General features: G+C 50.1%; 1 protein-coding gene across 1 annotated transcript in view; it reads right to left on the bottom strand.

The window, feature by feature from the left end:
* Window positions 1–25000, bottom strand: part of CACNA1B (calcium voltage-gated channel subunit alpha1 B) — a 225976-nt gene that overhangs the window by 88364 nt on the left and 112612 nt on the right. Inside the window, exons 9-14 of the mRNA XM_086858660.1 lie at window positions 20457–20572; window positions 14653–14709; window positions 13947–14021; window positions 11999–12088; window positions 8322–8531; window positions 1887–1999 (exon numbers count right to left, since the gene is read on the bottom strand). Coding sequence (XP_086714786.1) covers window positions 1887–1999; window positions 8322–8531; window positions 11999–12088; window positions 13947–14021; window positions 14653–14709; window positions 20457–20572 — 661 coding nt within the window. The remainder of the gene's footprint in view (window positions 1–1886; window positions 2000–8321; window positions 8532–11998; window positions 12089–13946; window positions 14022–14652; window positions 14710–20456; window positions 20573–25000) is intronic.

Below are 25000 nucleotides of genomic sequence, written 5' to 3'. Positions count from 1 at the left end.
GTAATTCCACTGAAGAAGAAGAAGAAGAAAGAGCTAAAACTTCTCTCCCACCATTGGGAATCCCTCATCAATCAGCAGAAGGCTTTCCTCAGCCCCTCCACGTGATGCTGATAATTAATTTTGCTCGGCAGGCGCCCCTGGGAGCCTGTTTGACACCAGACCCCGCTGGCCTGGCGCTCCCCAGGCGATGTTGCTCTGGTTTGTCGTTTCACCCTTTGCGTTTGAACGCTTTCATCGCCACGGTTTGTCAGACAAAACTGGCTACAGAGCTCTGTGATGTTCCAGTGAATTCATTCTGGGGGCTGGAAGGTGGGTGAGGGAGGGAAAAAAACACAGACAGAAGGAGGATCCCTATGGATTCTGTGAAGGAGGAAGAATTAGCAGCAGATCAACAGCGTTCCCTCCTGGGAAACCCTCGCAGAGCTCCCTGCCAGGGCTGCACACCCCACAGAGCTCAGACACTCCTGAGCTCGGCTTTTGCTCTAAATCACCTGGCCCTGACAGGCTCTTGCTGTGGAAGGAGCATCTTGGATTCAGGGATCCAAGGGAATTGGCCCAGCCAGGGCAGGACATGGACCCTGTGTGGGTCACAGGGCAGGGACACCCCTAAAGTCACCTAATATCAGATTTATGGACAGCCTGGGGTCTGGGCAGTGTCCCTTGGACAATCCATCCCCACCCTCTGAGCCACCAGGACACCCCAAAACCACAGCCCCACATTTGGGACAGCCTCGTGCAACACCTCAGGGGGTGATTTAATCTCAAATTCTGTTTGCTCCGAGCTTTGCTGCTGTAAAAAAAAAAAAAAAAAAAGAATAAATTGCCTCTAGTCAGAGCCTTGCATTTTGGAGGGTCACTCGTTGAAGGTGACAACACCTCCTCCTCCCCTGTGGGAGCAGAGGAATTTGGCTTCCTGGAGGAAGAGTCACTCCCAGTATTTTGGCAGATAAAAACTAGAAACAGCCTGAGCACCAGAGCAGGGCTGGGGGATGAGAGCTGAGCTTCTCTCTCTTGCTCAGCCCACGCTGGAGATAAAGGCCGAGTTCTCCTCTGCTGATCCCAGCTAATGGCTTTTAATGAATAAATTAGCATCCCCTCTTTGTCAGGGGAGCCAAAGCCAGCCCCTCGATTCACACCAGAACCACAATTGGACTTGAGCACTGGAAGGATTTGAATTATTGCCCTGCTGTCACCTCATGGGGTGTTCACTCTTCTGCTCCTGGAGGTGTCTGAAAAGCCCTGCCTGTGTGAATCCAGGTGAAGGCTGCTCAGTGGGTGACAGGAGCAGGAAGATGTGGGTTTATTTTTTGTCTTTCCATCAGCTGATTGGAATGGGAGGGACAGAATCCCTCGGCAATCAGCGCACTCAGGGGTGCTGATGCTGCCAACAGCCCGGGGCTGCAGGAAATGAAATCCCCCAGCTGTCACATCCCTTCCAAAAGGAGGATAACGAGGGAAACTTCCTGCATTTCACTGCTAATTCATACAGGGACTGCTCCCCACAGGAGACACTCCCAGCACCACTTCCCCTGGATTTCCATACTCAAACAGCACCTGGATGACAGCAGAGACACCTGCCTGGCACAGGGAGGGCTTTCAAGGACACCAAGGGACAGCACAGAGGGTTCCCACTGCCACAGGGCAGGGATGGATGGGGTACTGGGAAGGAATTCTTCCCTGGGAGGGTGGGGATGGAATTCCCAGAGCAGCTGGGGCTGCCCCTGGATCCCTGGCAGTGCCCAAGGCCAGGCTGGACAGGGCTTGGATCACCCTGGGATGGTGGGAGGTGTCCCTGCCCTGGCAGGGGGTTGGAATTAAGATGATTTTAAGGTCCCTTCCACCCCAAACCATTCCATGATTTTTCCACCCTGCTGGATGTTACTCACCCCAAAGTCAAAGCAGTTGAAGGAAGAGTGGAAATAATTCCTTGGCCCCAGCCCATACATCTTCAAGGACATCTCAGTGAGGAACAGCCCCAGGAAAACAAACTCTGCGAAATCTGGAATCGGGAGAAGAGATTCAATTAATCCACCAGCTCTTCATGTGGGGAACCTTTTGTTCCTTTTTCCACAGCACCAAGGGCCTGCAGGCAGAAGAAAATCGCTGTGCAGGGCCCAGGCAGGGTTTGTCACGATCCTTTCTGTGTGTCCATGAGCTGTGAAAGAAATGTTCACCTGAACTCCTGGGTGGGGGCAGGAGCATTAAATGATATCCTCGTGGTCTCCGTAAAGGAATTTCAAAGGAAAACCCTGGATCTAATATTTTTAAAGGTCAAATTTAATTGCAAAGATGTTCTGGGACTCCTGTACTTGCAAGAGATGGAAACTTTTGGGTGTGGGGTGTAAGTTTCTGTACCATCCTCTGATGATAAAAATACCTTTGAAGCGCTGACTCTGAGGGCTCGTATTCAGAGGTGTTGTGTCTCCTGTTACCACATTTATTTTTATTATGCCTTTATAGCCCTGTAATTATGGAAGAGCCCCTTCTGTTTCCTCTTCCTTCACATATCACAGGCTGGGAAGTTTTTGATGGGAAAATTTATCACCGATGATGAAACAAAGGGCAGAAGGAGCAGAGCTGGAGGCTTCAATTTCCACACTGAGTTTTGAGGACCTGAAGCTTCAGCAAACACTGCCTTCGGCGTTTTGAGTTCGGATCTGGAGGCCAATAAGCAACAGCAGGAGTGAAATGTTCAAAACAAACAAACAACAACAAGAAAAAAAGGCAAAATCCACCTACACTACCGAGAAAAACCAAACAGCAGAAGGCAAACCTGTCTTTGTCTGGAAAAAAGATGAAGAAAAGAATCAAACCTCCAAAGGTGGGGATTAATCACCTTGTCCAGTGCAGCACAGGAGGCTCTCAGTGGCTGCAGCAGCACAGATGCTACAAGAAAGTCTCCTGTAATTCCAGTTTTATGATTCCAGGAATGATAAAGAGGAGACAGTGACAAACTGTGGTCCTGGGGGTCCCTTCCTGCCCAGGATATTCCAGGATTTCACCATCCTCTGACCTCCTGCAATCTGCAGCTTCAGGGGAGAGACAGAGGATGGAATGAGGATCCTTCCCTCATTCCTGGATTTCCATTCCCAGCCTTGCACATCCACAGGGAGTGTCTCCAGCAGGGACATTCTCATCCCCTCTTCCCTGCCCCAGCCACACCTCGGGTGCGCCCCCAAATTCCCCCTCACAACCACAAAAATCCTCAGTACTGGTTTGTAACTGCAAGTCTGCACTGACAGACCTCGGGGCACTTTGCCAAGACAATTGCCATCACCCTAAAGGAGCGAAAAAAGGAGGAAGGAAGCAAGGGTTAATGTTCAGTCACCACCCCAGCAGGAGGATGAACACACCCCAGGTATCACGAGAGCAAAGTGTCACCCTCAGACTGACACATCCTGCAAACACACACGCAAATCCAGAATATCACACACATAAAAAAAAGCTAGAAAGTGGCAAAAAAAAATCAAAAAATATTTGGAAAATTAAAATATAAAGCCAGGAAATGCTTAAAACTCAGAGCAACTAAAAAACAGCTTCCTTCTGCTGCTCTTGCAGGAGCCACCCTTGGCCTTTCCCAGGTGATGAATTCCAGGGCAGAGCCCAGAACTGGCAGCAAGGGCTGTGTCTCAGCAGGTACCAGATGCCACAAATCACAGCCCAGTGAGGCTGGGAGGGAGGGAAGTGAAATTCAGACCCTGAACTCCTCAGCCAGAAGGAACTGGCTCCATGGAGGAGCTGCTGCATCCAACACACGATTTCTTCTGAGAAGGCCCTGCCTAAATAATTGAAAATGTAATTTTGTTGTTTGGGCCTCCTGGTATTCAAACCTCACCTAATTTCATTTGCCTTACTCCAAAGCATTTTGTGATGTGATTTAAGGAGGGAAAGTTGGATACAAACACTCTTTATTTCATTTCCAAGCTGTGCTGTTGGCAAAGGCAGTGCAAGCATCCCTTCACCCCACACCTTTGAATTAGGTTCCTAATTAGAGTCACCAGCTCCTTTTTGTCAATCCCTCATGGATTAATTCCATTTCTGCCCCATCAGAAGGAGGTGCTGAGCCTGACACTTCCCTCTCAACACTCTCCCATTAAACCCAGCAGGAGAAACTCAGCAGGGCCAAACTTCCCCCTTTTTGCCCAGGCAGATGTGAAATGCTCAGCAGACAGAAATAAATCTGCTCCAGAAAGCCTTTTCCTTGCAAATGCTGCATCTTGATATCCAGAGGGAGCTGGGTCTTGACTTCAAAGGCTACAACAGCACCAAAAAAAGACCAAATTGCCCCAAACACGAGGTTCTGGGCAGGGAAGGTGGTCTCAGGCCATAATGGCTCAAAAGTTGTGTTCAAATACTGGATTTATCAGAAAGGGGACGTTGGGGGTTTGGGGTTTAGACCTACACAGATCAAGGAGCTGGGAAGGATCCCTGTGGGATTTGCTGGAACTTTGGGAAGGGCAGCCCCCAAGTGAAACCTCAGTGAAACTTTAGTGACTAAAACTGGCCCTCAGTTGAAAATTCATCCTTGCTGCTACCAGACCTCAGGGATGCCATTGCAGAGCTGGTTTCTGACAGAAATCTTTCTCAGAATATTGGCAGTGGTGGAAATGAAGATGAAAAGATGATAATAAAATCACGAAATACATTATTTATAGGCAACTGCAGCTTATTTAACCAAAGTTCTGGGCTTTGGTGAGCAGAGTCCATCTGCAGCATGAGAGAAATCCTATTTGGCCCTGGAGTCCTTTCCTTACAGAGAAGGAGAATCTCTGATTGAATTTGAGGATAATTACAGGGGCACGAAGTGCAGCCTGTTATTAATCACACCACAAGAATTCAAAGAATTCCTCATCAGTTCTTTCAATAAGGCTGAAGAAATCCCAAGCCTCTCTCCAGAGCTCCTGCAGTCCTTTTTCCGAAGCAGTTGTAGAGATATGGAGCATCAAGCAGAGAAAGCTAATCAGAACAATTCCAAACAGAAAAGTTAAAAGAAAAGACCAAGGGAAAAAATAAATCAATGCAGACCCGTAGGCTTTTACCAACTGTTCTTTAAGTAAAATTAATTTGTAATGTAATTAAACTTCTCCCCAGAGGGACAGGTATAATTGAATTAGAGGTGCCTGGGTAGAGTTGCAGGGTTTAGCTGATCCTCACAGTTTTTTTCAGATCCTCACAGGTTTTTCTCTTCTGCTACAGTTCACAAAAAACCTCCTCAGTTCATTCCTAAGCACCTTCCCTGAAACAGCATCAATGGAATTTTTGATTTCTCTCCTGCTCTGCATCACACCAGCCAGGTCCTGCCCCTCTGCAGCTGTTCCCTCATCGTGGATTAACTTTTAAGCCATTTCTAAACTCTGTCACTCTCCCAGTTAAAGGATTTTGCCAGGTATTTCCAGGAGCTGTTTCAAATCCCTCAATCTGCCTCTATCCAATGGATTTGTGCACAAATCTTGGGCAGAACTGAGTGTCCAGGAGCATTCCTGCAGCTGGGCTCCTTCCCAGGAGTGTGTGCTGCAGAGTTATCCCGACAGGAGTGAGGGGACACGTCCAGCCCGGCCATCACCAACACCAAAACAACCAGAAAAGTCCTCAAGGTACCAAATATTCCCTGAAATCAGTGTTAAATTGGGGATTTGTAGAAATATGGGGCCGTGAGAACTCTGCCATCCCCAAGGAAAGGGGCAGAAAGGTTTAGGTCATCCCCAGTGCACAGCCAGGAATGCAGTCCCACAGCTCCTCATCCTGGAACTGGGGAGGGTTTGGAAGTATGGGATACTTGGAATTTAAGAGGTTGAACTTGTAGGGCTTTTCAGGACACTTCTCCAAAGCTCTTTGTTCAAAAATCACACTAAGACAGGTGGAAGGCAGTGGGACTCTACACCAAAAAATTCAAACTTGCTGCCCAAGTGCTTCTGACAGTAATTGATGTTCCTGGGCGTTGTGGACAAATGCAGAGTTCCTGAAAAACTGATCCATCCCTAATCCCAACCTATTCCCTATATTTTGTCTTCATCTGGGATAGGTTGGAAGCCTGATTTGTGGCCTCTGTCTCAGATAAGTTTCCCAGCTGGAAGTGAATTTTTAATTCCAAGAGGCAGAACCAGCCCTCACTGGAATATTAAAGAGTTTCTGGCTCGTGGATTTCTTCACGTTCCCTTGGAAAAGCATGAGGTGCTCCCAAAACTGAGTTTTGTAAATCTGCAACCTTTATTTTGAGTTGAAAGGCTTCAAGTGTGGGGTTTGATTCCTAAACCTTTATTCCTAATTCCAGAGGAAATCCTAATCCTCAAACTTTGAATTGCTCTGCCAATCTAGCTTATTATTTCCTCTGGTAAATTGAGGTAATGAATAAGCAAGAGTGACTTCTCTGTATGGGCTGTCTCTCTTTTCAGTTGAAATCTTGCAAAAAAAAAAAACAACCAGACTTGAAAGAAATTTCTGTCCTTATTATACATCTCTCATTAGAGCTTCATTACCTGGAGCATTAAATATTTCAACAAGTATTAATAAGGAGCTTTTGATGTCAGAGCAGTCAGTATTCCTGACCTCTTAGGTCTAATAAAAAAAAAAACTTCAAAAGTTTGCCTTCCTTGTAATAAGGTAAATCCTGAGGATCTGAGGCAAGAAATATTTAAGTATCTAATTTATAGAGAAATCAAGGCAAATTAGGTAGATAAGGATCTTTAAAGATCTAAGCCAACATTGTTAGACTGTTGGAAATATTTGAGGTTTTTTTCCCCCAGTCTTCTGTTTGCTTTTTTCAGAAGTTTTACTTAAATTTTCATCTGGTTAAGTGTTGAACAACAGATTTTTAATAGGGTCAGCAATGACCCAAGGAATGGCTTTGTCTTACAGGAACAAGCCTCATCCCATCCCTTCAGAAGGAAAAATTTTCACTATCAGCATGAGGAATTTCTAGGAGTTTTCCAGCCTTTTAATTTATTTTAATTTATTTTAAAATTTTATTAATTTTATAAATTTTAAAAAATTATTTAAAATAAATCTAAAAAGCTCCATCCCTCACCTTCCACATTTTTTTAAGACCAAGCTTTGTGAGTGAGTCTGTGCCCTCAGGGAGACACCATTTCTTATTATTCAGAGCAATTTAAAAACCCAAAACTCATGGTTCAAAAGCACATCCAGACTCTCTGAGCTAAACCAGGGGACCACAGGAACCAGCTAGAAAGGGAAACTTTTCCACAAATATAGGATAATCTTCCCTCTGGGGTTATTTCTGTCACTTGATGTCACAGGAGGACACCGTGACACCCATTCCTGAGCAGGAATCACCCATGGGTGCAGATCAGTGACACAAATTTGCAGTTCTCTGGACACAGGTTAGCCAGAGAATCCTGCTTTTCCCAGCACCATTCCCCTTCCATTTGTGTGTCCTGCTCCAGGACAAACCTTCCTGTCCTGCTCCAGGACAATTCCTCCTGCCCCATTCCAGGACAATTCCTCCTCCTGCCCCATTCCAGGACAATTCCTCCTGCCCCATTCCAGGACAATTCCTCCTCCTGCCCCATTCCAGGACAATTCCTCCTCCTGCCCCATTCCAGGACAATTCCTCCTGCCCCATTCCAGGACAATTCCTCCTCCTGCCCCATTCCAGGACAATTCCTCCTGCCCCATTCCAGGACAATTCCTCCTGCCCCATTCCAGGACAATTCCTCCTCCTGCCCCATTCCAGGACAATTCCTCCTGCCCCATTCCAGGACAATTCCTCCTGCCCCATTCCAGGACAATTCCTCCTGCCCCATTCCAGGACAATTCCTCCTGCCCTGCTCCAGTCTTTACACCCAACTGAATCTCAACTTTGCAATAAATATCCTTTAGGATAACATTCCTCTCTCAAACTAATACCCTGGTGGATTTTTTTTCTGAATGGTTTGATTCAATCATTTGAAAAGTGATTTGAAAGAGAACTGGGATTGTTCAGTCTGGAGAAGGGAAGCTTTGAGATGACCTAAATGTGGCCTTCCAGGACCTGAAGGGGCTGACAGGAAAGGTAAAGAGAGGATTTACAAAGGTCTGGAGTGCCAGGACAAGGGGAATGGCTTCCCAGTGCCAGAGGGCAGGGATAGATGGGATACTGGGGAGGATGGGGAGGGACTGCAGTGGAATTCCCAAAGAAGCTGTGATCCCTGGAAGTGTCCAAGCCCAGGCTGGACAGGATCTAGTGAAAGGTATCCCTGCACAGGGGGTAGAATAAGCTGAGCTTTAAGCTCCCTTCCCACCCAAACCATCCTGTGACTCCACGACTGGGGGAAGCTGAGAGCAGGGATGTGACCGCGGCGGGGTCGGGACCGGCCGGTACTCACAGAGAGCAGTGGTCAGCTTCTCGGGCTGGTCATAGTGCACCATGGCCACACAGAGGGTGTTGAGGGCCACCACGCAGAGCACGACCCAGTAGAAGCTCTGAGCCTTCACCATGCGCCGGATGAAGAAGCGGAACATCTTCTCTTTCCTCCTGAAGTAGGACGAGCTCTCGTTCTTGCCGCTCTTCAAACTGGCACGGGCAAAGGGAGACCCTGGGACAGAAAGAAGAGTCACCACAGCCCATCCCAGCAGGGAAAAGGCTGGAGAGGGGAGTTCCTGGGCACACAGAACCTCTCCAAGCACCAGAAACAGCTCAGCAGCAAGCTGGGAATGCTGAGAATGGGCTGAGCAAGGGCATCTCGCTTGTAATGAGGGATGAAGGCTGGGATTTTAAAACTTCATGGATCAACGCCCAGCTCCAATATCTAAACTGGGCTTCCAAACCTTTGCAGCAATCCTGATTGTCCCAGTTCAACTCATCACTTTTTCCTGGGTGACAGGGACAGAGAGCAGCGGGCACAGGGCATTTCTGCCCACGGTGTGCAGCACATCCTCGTGGAGCTGGGTGGGTGCAACAGGAGAGCTGGTCCCTGTTTCCCCTGCTCCAGGGACCAATTACCATGGAATTGAGTGAATCCTCCTTATTTCACTCTCCAGCCTCAGGTATTTCCTCAGCAGAGGGCTCAGTCTGCCTCCGTGCATCGGATTTTGGGTGCAGCCACTCATTTGTCTCAATTCTGCCGCTATCAGCTCCATTTCCACTCCGGGCCGAAACCCTGGCAACGAGTCAAGTGTTCCAACAATAGGAAGCTGATGGAAGAAATGATTCCTGATGTCAGCTCTCCCCCTGGGGTAGAGGCAGTGCTCAGATGGAAAGGCAATCTCTGGCCGGTGCTGAGGCAGGAGAAATCAGGAATGAGGAGTAAACGCAGGGACCCCTTGGGCCTCCTCTGCAGCAGGAGATGCTGCAGGAGGGGGAAATGGTGATGGTGCCAGGCTGGCCACTGCCTGTGCCAGGATTTTATGACGAGATATCATTACTGCCCTTCCCCATCCTGGGATGGAGCATCCCAGCAGGATGAGCAGGACATGTTCTCATCCTGTCCTGGAGCAGGAGGCTCTCCTGGGCTCGGTGACATGAACAAAGAGTTCTGGCTTCAGCAGCCAAACCTCGGAGTGTGGTCATGTCAGCACTCAGAAAGGGTGGGGATCTCACCCAGCCTCGTCCTGCAGCATCAACCACAGCAGCCAGAGAAAGGATGAGGCCTCCAGATGTGAGAGCAGAGGGTTCTCCAAGCCTCACAGCCCCACACAAGTGTGATGTTCCCCCACGGAAAGTGAGCTCTCTGCTCTGTTTCACTTTTCTGGCCACCCACCAGCACTCCAAAAGCAGAGCTGGCCTTGGCCAGGCTTTGAACAAACTCCTTGCTGAAAGAATCAGTGTGTTCTTCTGTTGGCTTGAAAATCCTGCCTTTGGCAGTTTGGAAGAGATGAAATCACAGTGCTCCTCCTCTGCTCTGAGAGCCACAGGTTGGGATTGAGGCTGTTTCGTATCACAGCACTCCTTAGCAGCTACAGAGCTCTCAGATATCCGAGCCCCTCTGTACTCCCAGGGCAGCAAAGGAAGAGTGCTGCCCTCTCATTCCTCTCTGCTGATCTTCCAGAAAAGCAAAGCACTGATATTTAAACTGCTCTAACATGGAAAACATCCCCTTCTCCAGGCTTGGTGTCTGGGAATCGAGGCCCTGTGCCTGGTACAGCGCAGAGGGTGTGAAGCCAGTGGGAGTGGAAAGAAAAGGATGAAAACTAAAAACAACTGCAGAGAACGGCCTGGGAAGCATTTACCACTACAGAAATTAAACTGCAGTTATAAAGCTCATCAAGGTGCTTGAGTTTGGATTGAAGTGCAACATCTTCAGCCAGTGGCCAGAGAGAGACCTGGCAAAGCCTCATCCACCCCGAGCTGCATCTTCACGTGGCACCCACGGATTCCTTGTTAGTTCTTCCTCACTCCTTCTGCTCCCATCTGAACACATCACAGAAAATCATCCAAAGCCCCCTTTTCTCCAAAACAGCTCCTCTATGTGTAATTTCCCACGTGATCTGATTGTTTATGCTCTGCATCTCAGCCTCTTTGCAGAAGTAGCTGCTTAATCCATTCCTCCTTTTCTGCCTCCTTCCGTGAATCCAAACCAGAACCACTTTTCCCAAGTGGCTGGAGCACTCTCAGAGGGTGGAAAGCACTGCTGTTATTTTCCCTGCCATATGCTCCCGAGACACTTCCCAGCTCTGCCTGGGATTATTCCCGAGCCCAGATGCTCCGTCATCCACTGCCACCTGAAATGCTGAGCTCCAAGATCTGTTGGAATGGCACTGGCTGCCCAGAGCCTGCAGGGACTTGGATTTGGAGGCAAAGATCTCGTAATTATTGCAACCGTGAGCAAATATTCCAAAAACCACCATTCCTTGTTATCCATGCAGGGATCCGAGGAAAAAACACCAACAAACCAAACCAAAAATGCACACAGGCTGCTGCATTTTTGCCCTTTTCCAGCACCAAACCTCTCCTGGAAGTGGCAGCGGTTTCACCACGAGCCCTGCAGCCCAGGGCACTGTGGCAGCTCAGTGCTGCTGTCAGGAACATGCCAAGCCACCCTCACTTTCTGCAACCAGGTCTTCCTTTAAAGGGGGGGAAAAACAAAGATTCCAGCAGCAGCTGTGATCCCTGAAAACATCAATGCCAGCTTTCCAAAGGGCAACTGAGGCACTCATGCTGTGCAAGCAGCCACGGACAGGGATTCTCAAATGTGCTGTTTGTGCTGCTCCTCCTGTGCTTCCAGGATCTGCTGCTTCGTGGGGACCGTGCTGCCAAGACATTTCTTTGGAAGATAATGAGAACATCTGCTGCTTCAGCAGCAAAACTGACTCTGACACCAGGCCTGGGGATCAGCACCCGACTGCAGAGCTGCAGGAGATGCCTCTCCCACAGCTCAGAGGGTTTTGGCTCCAGCAGCTCCCTGAGGTGGGTGCTGAGTGCCCAGAGCCTCCCCTGGCAGCCCAGAGCTGCCTCTGCCTCCCCACCTGGGCAGATCCCAGTGGGGAATCAGCTCTGGGAGCTGCATCCTCATCCTGAGGATCCCAAATTCACCCCAGCAGAGCCCCACAGCGCAGGATGCCCTGCTCTGCGCTGGATCTCCAGATCTGGCTTTAAAATTGCTTTGAGATCTTCCTCTAAGACACGAAAGAGAGAATTGAGGCCACTGCCCAGCACTTCCCAGTGGCCATTCCCACAGCACAGGCTGTGACACCTCAGCTGGGCATCAGTGGCCACTTCCTCTCCTCCTCCAACAGCGCTGTTTGGCAGATTTGGGGTTCACCAGCATGAATGAGCACGTTCCAAGCAGAATCCTGGGATGGCCAGCCCAGCAGGGATTGTCCCAAGGCTTTGCAGGGCTCTCTCCAGGGTGCAGCATGCAAGAGCTGAGCCAGGCAGCGCAGGGAGAGGGTGAAGCCACGGAGCTTTTCGCTTTGGGAAGTCGAGTGCTGCTGCAGCAGGAGTGGAAATTCATTCTCCTTCAGGAAACTTCTGGAGCAAAGGAGCCGCTCCAGAGGAGGAAACATGGCATGGGCAGGTTCGGGTGGAGATCGAAACCTCGGGGGATGCGAAGCCAGTACTCACCAACGGAGCAAATGTCTGTGAAATGGTCCTCACCTTCTTCTGCATGAATCAGGTCGTTTTTGCTCTTCTTTATTGCGGCTCTTTTCAACACTGCGTGCAAATGAAAGAGAAGATGCCCCGTGAGGATGCAGAGCGGATTCTCTCTCCCCCTCCCTTCACTCTCCGGGGCCAGCATTTCATTCCCAATGCCAGCTTCAAGCTCTCCCACCGGGCTACCCTGGAGCAAACCGGACAACCCACACCCCTGCAGGGCCTCTGCCCTCCTCAGTGCCCGGGTGCTTTCGCTTCTTTGCCCTTGCAGCTCCTGAAGGTTTGCCAGGCACGGCTCTGCAGGTTTGGCTTCATGCAGCAGATGCAGGAGGGTGGGGGGCTCAGTGCAGCTGCACCAAGGCTGGGCAGGGGCACTGGAGCTTCCTGAGCCCCACGGGGCTGGGAGAGGAGCGCTGCCACCCCTGGCACCATCAGTGCTGCCCACAGTGGGCACCGGGAGGGGCTCAGCACTTACACAGCTCCGTTCAGCACCCAGCCATGCCTCGGGGAGCAGAAATGCTGCGTGGAAAAAGCGGCCACACATCGGTGAGCAGCCTCCCAGCAGCACCCAGTGTGCAATCCCTGCCCTTTGGGGATGTCGGGATTCTTTGAAAACACCTTTTATTTTATTTATTTTTATTTTTTTTTCTCCTCCTCCTCCAAAAGCAGCTTTTAGTGGGGAGGGCAAACATCTCTACATTTAGTCCAACAGGGAACGAGAGCTCTGCACTGTCCACCCAGAGCAGGGGGGGTGAGGCAGGAGCACTGAGGACGCTGCTCCCAGGACCACCTACCTGCAGAACCTTGAGAAGTGGCAGGAAAAAAACAATATCACGTTGGTACAGTTTGGTGACAGCTTCGAGACAGCAGGGCAAAACTAAGCAGCGCTTTCTATCAGCAGTAAGACACCCCACGGTGTGGTGATACAGACTGGACCGTGGGCACACACAGCAAAGCCACTCACGCTGCAGAGATTGCCCCGGGGAGGCTCCTCCGCAACATCCCTCACCCTACACGGGCTGCCCTGCCCTGCCACAGACACAGAGGATGCGCTTCCTCCTCCTCCTCCTCCTCATCCTCCTCCTCCTCTTCCTAAGGGTCCTGCTTGAGCCGCTTCAAGGGAGCCCCCCGAGCGCCACCCCGGTTGGGAGAGGCTCGGAGAGGATGCTCTGGAGCTGGGAGCTGGATGCATTCGCAGATCACCCTTTGTGCTCCTTGCTGCCCCACCCAGCTCTAGGCTGAATGCTCAGTCCCAGCAATGCCAACTTGGGGGTCCCAGCACAGCGTGCCCAGGGCCATCCTCAGCACTGGAACGCAACCAGAGCTGGGATTACAATTTTCCAGCACTGCCTGGCATGAATTGAGCAGCTTTTTATCTTCTCCCCAATAAAAGTCCTCCGTGTGGTCGGCAGTGAGGTCGTGCCATCTCTCCAGGCAGCCTGGACTCCACATGCCTCTGTTTTGGGAACTCGGAATTTACCACAGACGTGGGCTGCTCCAAGGCTGGGAACATCCTCGGGCTCCTTTAGCTTTAGGATAAGAGGAGCCTGAGCATCTCTGGGTCTTTCCGCCGTGCCTCGCACCCACCTCGGGTTTCTCACATCACTCATCCTCTCACACTGCTCCTCCAGACACAAATTCCAGCTGAAGCCTGGCCAGGCTTCCCCAGCTCACACACACACACACACACACACACACCCCAGCCTCGCACAGCTCAGCCCTGACCTGCTGCAGCCCCCAATCCTCCCCAGCGCAGGTCACCGGGCTGAGCCAGGCTGGACCAGCAGCGGGCACCCGATGCTCCGGAGAGGCTCAAAAACCACCTGGGGACCGTCCCCGGTGAGCTGGGCTCGGGGGCGGCGGGGGGAAGCTGCCCCTGTGTGCCACCTAAGCCCCTGGTGATTTGCAATCCACTCACTGTTGTAGCTGCTGCCGCTGCCAGTCTCTGCCGGCGCCGTGCCTTGAGGAATCGGCCCTTCCGAGGCGGCCCTCCCTGACAGTGAATGGGAGGAGAAAAAAAAACAGGGGGGGGAGGGAGGGGAGGGGAAAGGAGGAGACATGGGAGGACGAAAGATGGTCAGAAAAGGGAGAGGGAAGAATCTTTAACTGAGCTTTGAGTGGCTGGCGCATCCTAAGAGCTGTCGGGGCTGGAGGCACAGGGGGAGCATCCCCGTGGCCTCGCTGCTCGGCTCCTGCGGCCGTCCTGCCACGCCGGGCTCGCACGTCGGAAGGAAGGATCACCACACCCTGTTATGTCTTACTGCTTACAGCTAACAGGGGGCTCAGTCCCTTGGTCAAATCCGTTCGGAGCCCTGCCTTCTCTCGGTCAGCGCATTCGCTCTTCTCCATCCTCCGGGCAGGCTCCAGCCCCGCACACACAGCCAGCCACCCTGGGCAGGGCGTGGGCACCGACCCCGGGGGCGCATCCCCATCCCGGGCCGGTCTGGGCTGTCCCATCTCTGCTCCTCAGCCACCTGCAGCCTGGAGAAGCCCCGGGAGAAGGGGCTGTGTGGCCGGATTTGTGCATGCGGGAGGATCCTCCTGCTCGGGAGGAAGGCGTGCCAGCGCCAGCGGTGGAACCTCGCCCGTGGCGCAGGAGGAAGATGCCCAGCAAAGCCACCTACCGTCCAGAGGGGACTTCTCCTCCGCGTTCTTGTCCTCCTCGGCCAGCATCACCTCCTCTGGAAAAGGAAAAGCGGCCAAGGTCAGCCTGGGCTTGCTCACAGCCCTGCTCCGGTGCATCCCCGCCGCACCCCCTGATGGAGTCTGCACAGGGCTCGGGGATATTCCTCTCTCCCCCTGTGCGAGGGTTGCAAACAAAGCTCTCCCTCCTCATAGCCACCCCCTCACCCAGCTCCCAAAGCACCTCTGGGGACCTCCAGACCAGGCAGGACCGCGAGTCCCCAGCAGGACGGTCCCTCATGCCCATCCACACTGGGGACAGTTTGGCACAGATGCTCCACACCCATCCCTGCTCCCAAAAAACTCGGGATTCAGCCGTGGGGAGCAGCGTGGTGGCAGCAGGGCCACACAGCCACAGCCTGCTGCCACCACAGAGCCACCACAGCCAAACAAAATGTGTTTGTGTCCAAACAAAATCCGAGTTTTCCACGGGGGAGCTCTCTGCCTGGCACAGTGGCTGCATCCTTCCCTTCCCTTCCTCTGCAGCTCATCTCCAAAATACAACCCTGAGCTTTCCTAAATTAAAATGAAAAAATAAATCAGGAAACACTAAAAAACAACCTCCTGAATGGTTTTTCATTTTTATCTGTGTGAAAGACAGTTTCCTGAGGTTTCCCAGGGCACTGCCACCCTCCTGGCCAGTTCCCAGTGCTGTGCCAACACTCGAGACCGCACTCAGAACCACGGATTTTCCCTTTGCTGCTGGAAACTGAGGTGGGGATCTGCTAAAGGACGACCCAAAGCGAACAAAACATTGAGTTGGCAGCTGGTGAACTCCACACTTCCTTCTAAGTCTTATAAAAGGCAAATTTGTACGCCTGTAATTCCATCGATGTGGTTTGGGCTCTTACTGAAACATCTGAAACCGTGTTCCCACCAAATTTTGCTTTAAAGTCCGTTTAAGCCAGTCTGGATGGAAGAGTAACTTCAGAAAAATAAATACAAACAAACCAGAGGCCAAACATCAAAGTGTGAAGCTGAGAGCTGTCTAGAAGGATACCAGAGGGATCAGCCTTATATAAGCCTCTATAAGCCACTCAAGCCTTATATAATCTCTTTATTAATCATCTGGGGGAGAGAGGGAGTGATACTTTAATAAGACAGCAAATTGAAAAGGCTGAAAAATAATACCAAGGACTGAGGAAGGCTGGAAACCCAGGCAGAGGGGAAGGAAATACAAAAGTGCAAAGTAATGCACCGGAGATGTGAAAGAAAGGAGAATTGAGAGGGTTAAAAAAGTCAGATGAGCTCAGAGCTGCACTTCATAAGTTATAAAGTCTTTCCAAAAACCCACAAGCTGTGCCTGCAATTCCCACCTATAATTCAGGGGCTTTTCAAGTCTTCCTAAGACAGGTCAGAAGAGTGAAATGGGATTTTTTGGACTGTTCATGAGACTGCTCTGACCAACCAGCAAAAGGTTCTTCTCAAGTCCTGCCCAGGGAAAGCTGTACTGATGTTCAGGGGATAAAACAGGGGAGGAATGAAGTGGCAATTCCCAGTCTGACTGCCCTGAAACACAAGGAAGGGATGGGTTAGGCACGGAGACCCTTCCCAAAGGCTGCTCTGTTCTGGATTCTCACCCACAAATTACCCCTACAGGACAATTCTGCAAACCTTTGCCCCAAATTCAGGCTCCTGAATTGGTGCCCAAACAAATCTCCATCCATAAACACAGCTGGGCTCAGTTTTGCTGTTCCTTTAAAGTAATTTCACCTCTGAAATTCCCTCCGGCCTCGCTCTCCTCCTGCAGCGTTCCCAGGTTCTCTCCCTTGGGAATTTTTCCTGTCTGCCTCGTGTCCTCTGGGAATCCAAAGGGCCACAGCTTCCCCAGGAGGTTTTTAGGGCTAAAAAGAGAGCTCAGCAGGTCACTGAGCACTGCTAGGAGGGGTTTTTAACCAGCCAGCATCCTGAACAGAGCCTCAGGAGCTGCTCTGCCTTTAGTCATCACCAACAGAGCCTGGAATGAGATAACTGGGAACCTGGAAAACCTCCAGAAACGGTGTCTCTGCATTAGGAGAAATGGTCAGCAGAGATGGGGCCAGATCAGCAACTCTGAGCCTCCAAACAAAGGCTCAGGGGCTTTACCAGGGTATCAGAGCCGGGGGTGTCTCGGCAGCAAGAGGAATTTTGGGTCATTAAATGCTGGGAGTGACTGGGCTGGAAATAAAGGCAAAGAAACTGAGAAAGTGGTGCCTCTTCTCCTTCCCTGGTGTGGGGAGAGAGGACACTGGGGGCTCAGAGGAGCAGCAGATTCCTGGAAATAACTCACACTCAGCAGAGCTGAGGGAAAACAAAGGGTGAATTAATTGAATTTCTGGCTGGGTAAATAGAAAATGTTGATAAAAATGCAGCCCTGGGAAGGGGCTGTCACACTCTCCCAGGGAAATCTGCTTTGTGGAGATTACCCTGCCCTGGCATCTCAGGGTTCCCATCTCTGTCAGGGGCTCAGGGCTCTGTTCTTCTGGAGAAAACTGAAAGCTGAAGTTCAGAAAGCTCTGTCAGCCCAAGGGGTGGCCTTGAAGTCCCAGAGGGCTGGGAGAGAGAAATGAAACCATTCCCAAAGCCTGGCACTCCAGGAGAGCAGAACCACTCCAGTTTGGTGTGAAAAAGGTGGATTTGGGAAGAATTAAAATGCAAAAGACCCGAAACTTGATTAGCCCTGAACAAGAAGACTTTGAGTCTCTGAGCAAAGTGTTTTCCAAATGATTCATGTCCTTGTAAGATGAGAGAAACGGCTTCAAAAGAATATTTGTGGGCTTAGAAGCTCTTTACTCTGTGTGGGGAACTTGTAGTTCCCTGTTCTCCAAAAATTCCAGCCTTGGAGTTCCTGCAGTTCTGAGGAGTTTAGTGGAGAAATCAGCAGGGGAAAAATCATCTGCATGGATTGCATCGCTTGGCATCCCCACTTTGGATTCCTCTGGAAAACACAGCTGAAGCAGGGCTGGGCTGGGTGGGAAATTGGGCAGGAATTGTTCCCTGGGAGGCTGGGGAATCCCTGGAAGTGTCCAAGGCCAGGCTGGACGAGGCTTCCACCCCAAACCAGCCTGGGATTCTGTTAATTCAAATTATAAATTGTGATCATTCAAATTACAGACATTAATGGCAAACATTAAAGACGCTTCAGAGTGGTCAATGATCAAGAACCACGATGTTAAATTAAAATTATTGCTGCCTGAGGGGAGGTAGGGCACAGATAAGGGAGTGATTTTAGTCACTCACACCTCCCTTGGTCCTAAAACAACACTTGAGGTAAAAAACTGAGCACCACAAAGGACAAAGGCACCTCCAGTCCAGCTCCAGCAACTACACAGAATATGTCAAAAAAATTACAGAGCAAAAACCATCTAAGGATTAAGACATCATTTTAGCAAGCACTGGAATGCAGCTTTCCACTCTTTCTGCCTTGCATCAAAAATAAATTAAGGGGGGGGAAAAAAATGAACAAAACTAATGCTCAGGGAGGATATCAGAAATATTTGAACCCTGGTGAGGCTTCCAGGGGAAGAGAGGGGATTGGGCTGGTTGGTTCTGGGTGCTCCAGAGGAGGAAAAAAATGAAACAGGGTAGAGAGAGATTAGAGAAAGAAAAGCAATTAAAATTATTCCTGAATTTTTCCTCTTGGTGGATTTAAATTGAGGGTAGGACACAGCTCAGTGGGGTTGGTTTAGTTTTTAAAATCAAACTGAGTGTTAACTCGTGGCATTCTCTGCTCCAAGAGTCAACGAGGTCAAGGCTGGCAGAAGGATTTAAAACAATTAGATATTCCCAGGAATAATGACCAAATCCTCCAGAGTTCCATTAGAGCAGAATCCCAGGAGCTTTTGCTCTTCCCTTTATGCAAACAGCTCCTGCCTGGGGCTGCTGAGAGGGATTTCTGTCCACTTCTGGCTGATCTCCCCTCCAAATCCTGGACAAGGAATTCCAGGTGATTTCAGAAGGAATTCCAGGTGATTTCAGAAGGAATTCCAGGTCATTTCAGAAGGAATTCCAGGTCATTTCAGAAGGAATTCCAGACCATTTCAGAAGGAATTCCAGGTGATTTCAGAAGGAATTCCAGACCATTTCAGAGCTGCAGTCCCCAGAGCAGACCTGGGAAATCCCTGTCGAAGGCACAGTCCCAATTTCCAGTGCCTCAGACCCAAAGCCTGGATTCTCTGCCCTGCTTTGCCTTCACGCTGCATTTTTATTCAAAGATTTTATTAACTCTGCTAAGCTGATTTTAATTACTGTTATTATTCAGCTGTACTAGGAGGCTCTTTTATATTCCTATTGTATTCCCAACAATGCCTTTCCAGAGTATTTCTAACATTCCCTGATTCAGCTCTTTTGCATGCACTTCCCTGTCCCACAAAACCCTTCTGCATCGTGTTTTTAGGCTGAAAAATGTGCATTTTCCAGCAGTTTCGCTCGAGATTGGTGTGGCATTTATTCAGCCCTGGCAACAAGGAAATGGAAGAGCCTGGAATTCCCACAGGGATGGGAACAGGAGCAGAGGTTGACTGGACATTTTATAATTTCTCCATCCCGAGTTTCTCACAAGTTCAGCTGGTGATGGGCCCCAAAGTGACACAAAGCCACCCTCAGCCCTGCAGGGGAATTCTCAGCTCTGTTTTATTGATGGAGATCAGGATTTAGAGACCAAAAATCACCAAGAGCCTTAAAAGCAAGACAGGATGAGAAAGGGAAAAGCCCAGAGAACCCTGCTCCAGCCACTGGGCAAGCCAGGAATTAATCTGAGTTTGAGGCTGCCCAAAAGCTGTAAACTAATGAGAAGACAAATTCTAAATGGAAAGGAAAGGGAATTCTTTGTGTTCTGATTCCTCCAGAAGCTCAGAATGAAGGGTGGCTGCCTGAGCTGCTGCTGAGCAGCCACAGTGAATAAAAGTCTGACAACACAAGTGGCCCTCAATTGTCACCCTGTGCAGTGCAACAGGAAATAAAGTGTTCAAAGCACCACATAAACTGCTGATTTTCCTATTTTACATTTCAGTTGTGAAGAGCAAAGATGAAGCTGATCTGTCTCAAATGGCATCCAGGAATCCATTTGAGAAACCAGCACTTCTTTTCCTCCCCATCATTGTTTTAAAAGGCCTTTTCCCCTGGCTCAGACATTGAAAATCAAGCAAGGAGGAAATGGTAATTTTCTCCCCGTTTTCTTGGTGCTGCATGAAAGAATTGACTGTGGTTATGTCAATATATAAATATCAGCTCCTCCACAAGGCAGGAAGGTTATTGGTAATCGTTGCAGTCTGATAAAAATGCTATTTTCTGTTAAATTAATGTGTCTGGGTCCCGGTTAAAGTTGCTCACGCCTTGCAATAAAGAGTAACGTTCAGCTCCTGTGGTCATAAAGCAAATTTAATATAGGCTGGGGGGAGTTTCCTGCAAGTGATCTTTGTAGCTCATAAAAAAATGCCACTCAGGTGGGTTTTACCAGCCCAGAAAGAAAGGCTGATAAAGCAGCTGGGGTAGGGAGTAAATAAAACAGGAATTACTCATGGAAGGGAACAGTTCCCCTCTGTGCAGGCTTTGGGCACTCCATCACTTTTTATATTATCCTGTGTTAGGACAATTGCTTTGATCTCAAAGTCTTGCTTAAACCAAGCCGAGATCTCCCTGCGATAATTTCGGTGCAAACCCAAAATCCCAACAAAACCAAGGAGTGGTTTTGGGCTCTGGAGCCCATCACCAGACCTTCCCTGCCCCAAAAACACACCCCAGCAAGGCCAGGAGATCCCTGCCCTACCTGCTTTGAAGATCCACTCCAGGTATCCGTTGAGCTCCCGCTCGATTTGCTGCTGCCTGCGGAGCTTCAGGAACGCCCGGCGGTTCTCCACCCGCTCCCGCTCCTTGGCAAATTCACTGCAGGAATGAGAGAAGAGAGGGAAAAGCCGTCACAGGCAGCCAGGACAGGCACACAGCTCTCCCTCAGCCTTCCAGAGGAGTTCAGGGAGCCTGTGGAGTTCAGGGTGCGATAGGGAGTGGGAACCACAGCAAGGGGTTTGTTGCTGTCCAGCAAATTGTTCCTCAGCTGCTTCTCTGCCTGTCTCATCCTGAAAAAGACCTGAAAAATTCCATGTGCGCACACCACAGCCAGCCAGGAAACACAAATCATCATCCTCGATGCTAAAAACCATCCTCCAGCTCTCCCCACAGCACAACCTCCTCTGGAAGCCAAGATTAAGTCAGACATCAGCACTTTTTTAAAGGGATCTGCGCTTCCCTGTCAGCCTTCCTTCAAGTTTTCCCAGGATTTTGGTGGTTGTGACAAGCAGAAGTCAGGTGAGAACTGAGTGGGGATGGCTTGAGGGGAAATAGCCCAGATGTCCTGGGCTGAGGGTAAAAATGATCCAGGATCCTGGCAAATCCCCTGGAAAGCAAGAATCTGGATATCATGGCTAGAACAGGGCAGGCAGAAAGGAAAGGTCGTGCAATCATCACAGGAACCCTGCCCAAGTACATCCTGCTGGTCCAGCTGGAAATGAGGCTGAGAAAAAAGCACAGCCCACACTGGGGCCTTCCCCAAGGTAATTCCTGGCACCTCTGGAAATGTTCTGATTTTTGGGACACATGAAGGTGTCCAGTTGCCATTTATGGAGCTCTGAACCTCAATCCCTGCTTTAAACACACACTGGAGTGTGTCCCACGACAGCTTCGTGTGGATAAATGTGGGATCATGGGGCTTCCATCCCCCAGCACATCTTCACTCCTCTGTGTCCTTCCCACCTTCAGTTTGCTATTAATTAATCAGCTAACTAATGATTTTTATTAAAATCCCATCTAAGCAGCCCACACCTGCTCATCAAAAGCCAGCAAGGGGCAGGAGCTGGGAGAAGGGTGGAAGAATGGGGGAAAAGGAGCTCTGGGTGCCAGGGGCAGCTTTGCATTCACGATCTGCAGACTGTGAATCCTTTTCAAGGATGGGATCCTTCAAAGGTTCCCCTTTTGCTTCTTTTGGCAGGAATGTGACCCACGGGGAAGGGAGGCACTGATGGGACTGAAACTGGAATCTTCATTTTGGCAGCACATCCCGGGCTCCTGACTCCCCTCTCCTGCTGCCAGGACAGCCCCTGAGCCCATCCTTGGACCAGAGGGAGCCAGAACACGGCTCTGAGCCCACAGCTCCTCCTTGGCACCCAGCCCATGGCAGGGTGATCCTGCACGTGTCAGCTGCCTCACCCCTCTTCCCTTTTCTTGCTCTCATTCCTGCTTCAGCCCCCGCTGCTTGGGGCCTCGGACCTTCCCTCAGCCTGGGTTTGTGTCTGGAGCAGGAGGAATGAGATCACACAGCACCAGGTGACAAGGTGACACGTGTTCCGTGTCCCAGGCTGGCGTTAGGGCTCGCGTCAGCACCGATGTCCCAGAGGAGGAGACAGCAGCAGTGGGAAGTTTCCTGGAGGACCCCCGTGGGCAGGAATGACAGCAGATGAGCCATGGCACTGCTCCCTCACCCCTCAGGAGCAGCAAAGGGAGGGAGCTCTCCTTGCATTTCATCTTCTGCCAGGTCCTGTCTGGCCCGAGGGCAGTGGAAGTTACCCAGGACTCGTCCCTTTTATCACAACTTTCTATTGCAGGATCACAACACAGAAAGGACCCACAAGGATCAGAGCCCAAAATCTCAAGTGGAAGGTCTGTACTTTAAAAGTGTAAGAAAATGAGGGAGAAACTGCTGGAAGCTGCAAACCTTCAGCAGATTCTGTGCAGCCAAACTCAGATCTCCCAAGGGAGGGACACTGGGGTGTTCAACCCCCTCCTGCCCCCTGCAGCTGGCAGCTTTGCTCACCACAGAATCCCAGAAGGGTTTGGGTTGGAAAGGACCTCAAAGTCCATCCCATTCCACCCCTGGCAGGGCAGGGACACCTCCCACCATCCCAGGCTGCTCCCAGCCCTGTCCAGCCTGGCCTTGGGCACTGCCAGGGATCCAGGGGCAGCCCCAGCTGCTCTGGGCACCCTGTGCCAGGCACTGCCCACCCTGCCAGGGAACAATTCCTGCCCAATATCCCATCCAGCCCTGCCCTCTGGCACTGGGAGCCATTCCCTGACTCCTGTCCCTCCATGCCTTGTCAATTGTCTCTCTCCATCTTTCCTGGAGCCCCTTCAGGCTCTGCAAGGCCACACTGAGCTCACCCCAAAGCTTCTCCAGGTGAACAATCCCAGCTCTCCCAGCAGAGCTGCTCCATCCCTCTGATCCCCTCTGATCAGCTCTGCTTTCAGGGCTGGGGCAGGTCCAGCTCTCACCCCCAGGTTCCTCTCCCAGGGCTGCTCCATCTGCTCATCCCAGCCTGGATTGATCCCAGGGCTTGTCCTGACCAGGGGCAGCTCCAGCACTCGGCCTGGTGGAACCTCAGGATGTTCCTGTGGGCTCCTGCTCGAGCTTGTCCAGGTCCTTGTCTGGGCACTGCTGTGGAAGCTGGGAGTGTAACTTCCAGGAGAAGGCAATTCCTTGGGTCTCTGCCCATTAAATTCCTTTGGAATGCTCCAGAGCTGCACAGGTTCAAGACTGGGGGATGTTGATTTAGGATCTTCCTGCTGAAAGGAGCTCCACTTGTACTTTCTCATTTCAGGAGATGGGAGAGAGGTTTGGTGAAGCTGGGACTTGTTAAGAAGAAGGTTTTCTATATGAAATGTAATAATAAACCATGTGCATCTCTTCTACTACATCCATCACCATTCAGGAACTGAAATATTCCCCATTTGCTGCAACTGGAAAACTCCCAGAATTTCCCTTTGAGAGCTCTTCAACAAATTTCAGAACACATTCAAAGAAAGGGGGGGAAATTATATCAAAATGCCATATTTCATCTAAAAATATTTCAACTGAAGTTTCTCTGCCAGCTCCAAATGAAAATACAGAGAGCCCATGGGAAGGGTTTGGAGCAGTAAATAGGTTCCTTCTTTTATTCAGCATAATTCCCATTTATGCCATTGACTTGCAAAAATCTCCAGAAAGGAAAAACCTGAGCAGAAATTTTCCTCTTCCTGCCCAGTTTTACCTCCAGGATTTTTTTTCAGAGCTGGTTTTCCACCCTTTGGCCAGTCCTGGGATGTGTGATGATGTTTTTTGTGAGGGTGGAGAGGTCTTGGCACAGAGAAGCTGTGGCTGCCCCATCCCTGGGAGTGTCCCAGGCCAGGCTGGACGTGGTTTGGAGCAGCCTGGGATAGTGAAGGTGTTCCTGCCCACGTTGTAGCTGATTCCACAGGGACAGCAGGAACAAACAGGACTCCAAGGCAGTGCATCCATCATGGAAACCACATCCAGTCAGGCTCGATGTGTCACATTTTTCTCCTCCAGAGTGGCCGGTGCTTAATGTCACCAGGAAATGGATGGTTGTTGCTTTCCACCTCGGTGGGTGGAGGAGTGAAATCAATCTCGGTGTGAAATATGCACTGAAACAGCCACTCCAGGGCAATTCCAGAGCCCCCCGAGCCACACAAGAGACAGAGGCGGCTCCTGAATAACCACCAGGGTCAGCAAACATAATAAACTAATAAAATTATTATAACTAATAAAATTATTATAACCGCTTTATCCGCGCTGGACCTAAATTAAAAATCCTGTCGCACCAAAGAGGAAAAAATAAAAAATAAAAAACCAACAAAGCACAATCTTCATCCCCTGAGTGTGTGATTCACTCTTCTGCCATGGAGCATCCTAAAAGCTCCTCCTGCTTTGGCTTTCATGGCACACGCCCAGGGCAGCGCAAGACTGATGGCATCCTCAAACCTCTGCAATTTGGGATTTTTGCTGCTCAGAAATCAGCCAGAAACTCTTCCCGTGGCAGAGAGAGATGAGACAGCACTGCTGATAGAGTGATTAGCGACTCGTAATTACAGCACAGGTAATTAGCTCCTCATTGAGAGGGATCCCACGTTCGGATCCAGGGAAATCTCAGAAGTGTTGTTGAGAAAGCAGCGGATCTTGGGAGGAAAAAGACTCCTGGAAAGCAGCTGCCAAGAACTTTGGGAATTTCAAGTCTTCAAATTAACATTAAAAAAAAAAATAATTAAAAAATCCACTGAGTTTTAGGGTTGGCTTGGTCTCCAGCCCAAGCACATCCAAGGAATAGAAAATCCGAGGCAAAAAGCTGAGCCTGGATGGGAGGTGGCACCTCGGGACATCCCGGAGAGGAGCCAGGGCAGGAGATGTTGGAGTGAGCTCCTCTCTGTTATAAACACAGATTATTTGTATTATTTATATATTTTTTTATATATATATTGTCTTTTCACAGGTGTTGAGATGAATGCTGTATGCATAACGTTAAAATTTGCTGTAATACTCCATATAGGATG

This window comes from Cyanistes caeruleus, chromosome 20 (assembly GCF_971803275.1).
Source record: "Cyanistes caeruleus chromosome 20, bCyaCae1.hap1.1, whole genome shotgun sequence".
Classification (NCBI taxonomy): domain Eukaryota; kingdom Metazoa; phylum Chordata; class Aves; order Passeriformes; family Paridae; genus Cyanistes; species Cyanistes caeruleus.
This window is presented reverse-complemented; position numbering and strand designations above follow the sequence as displayed.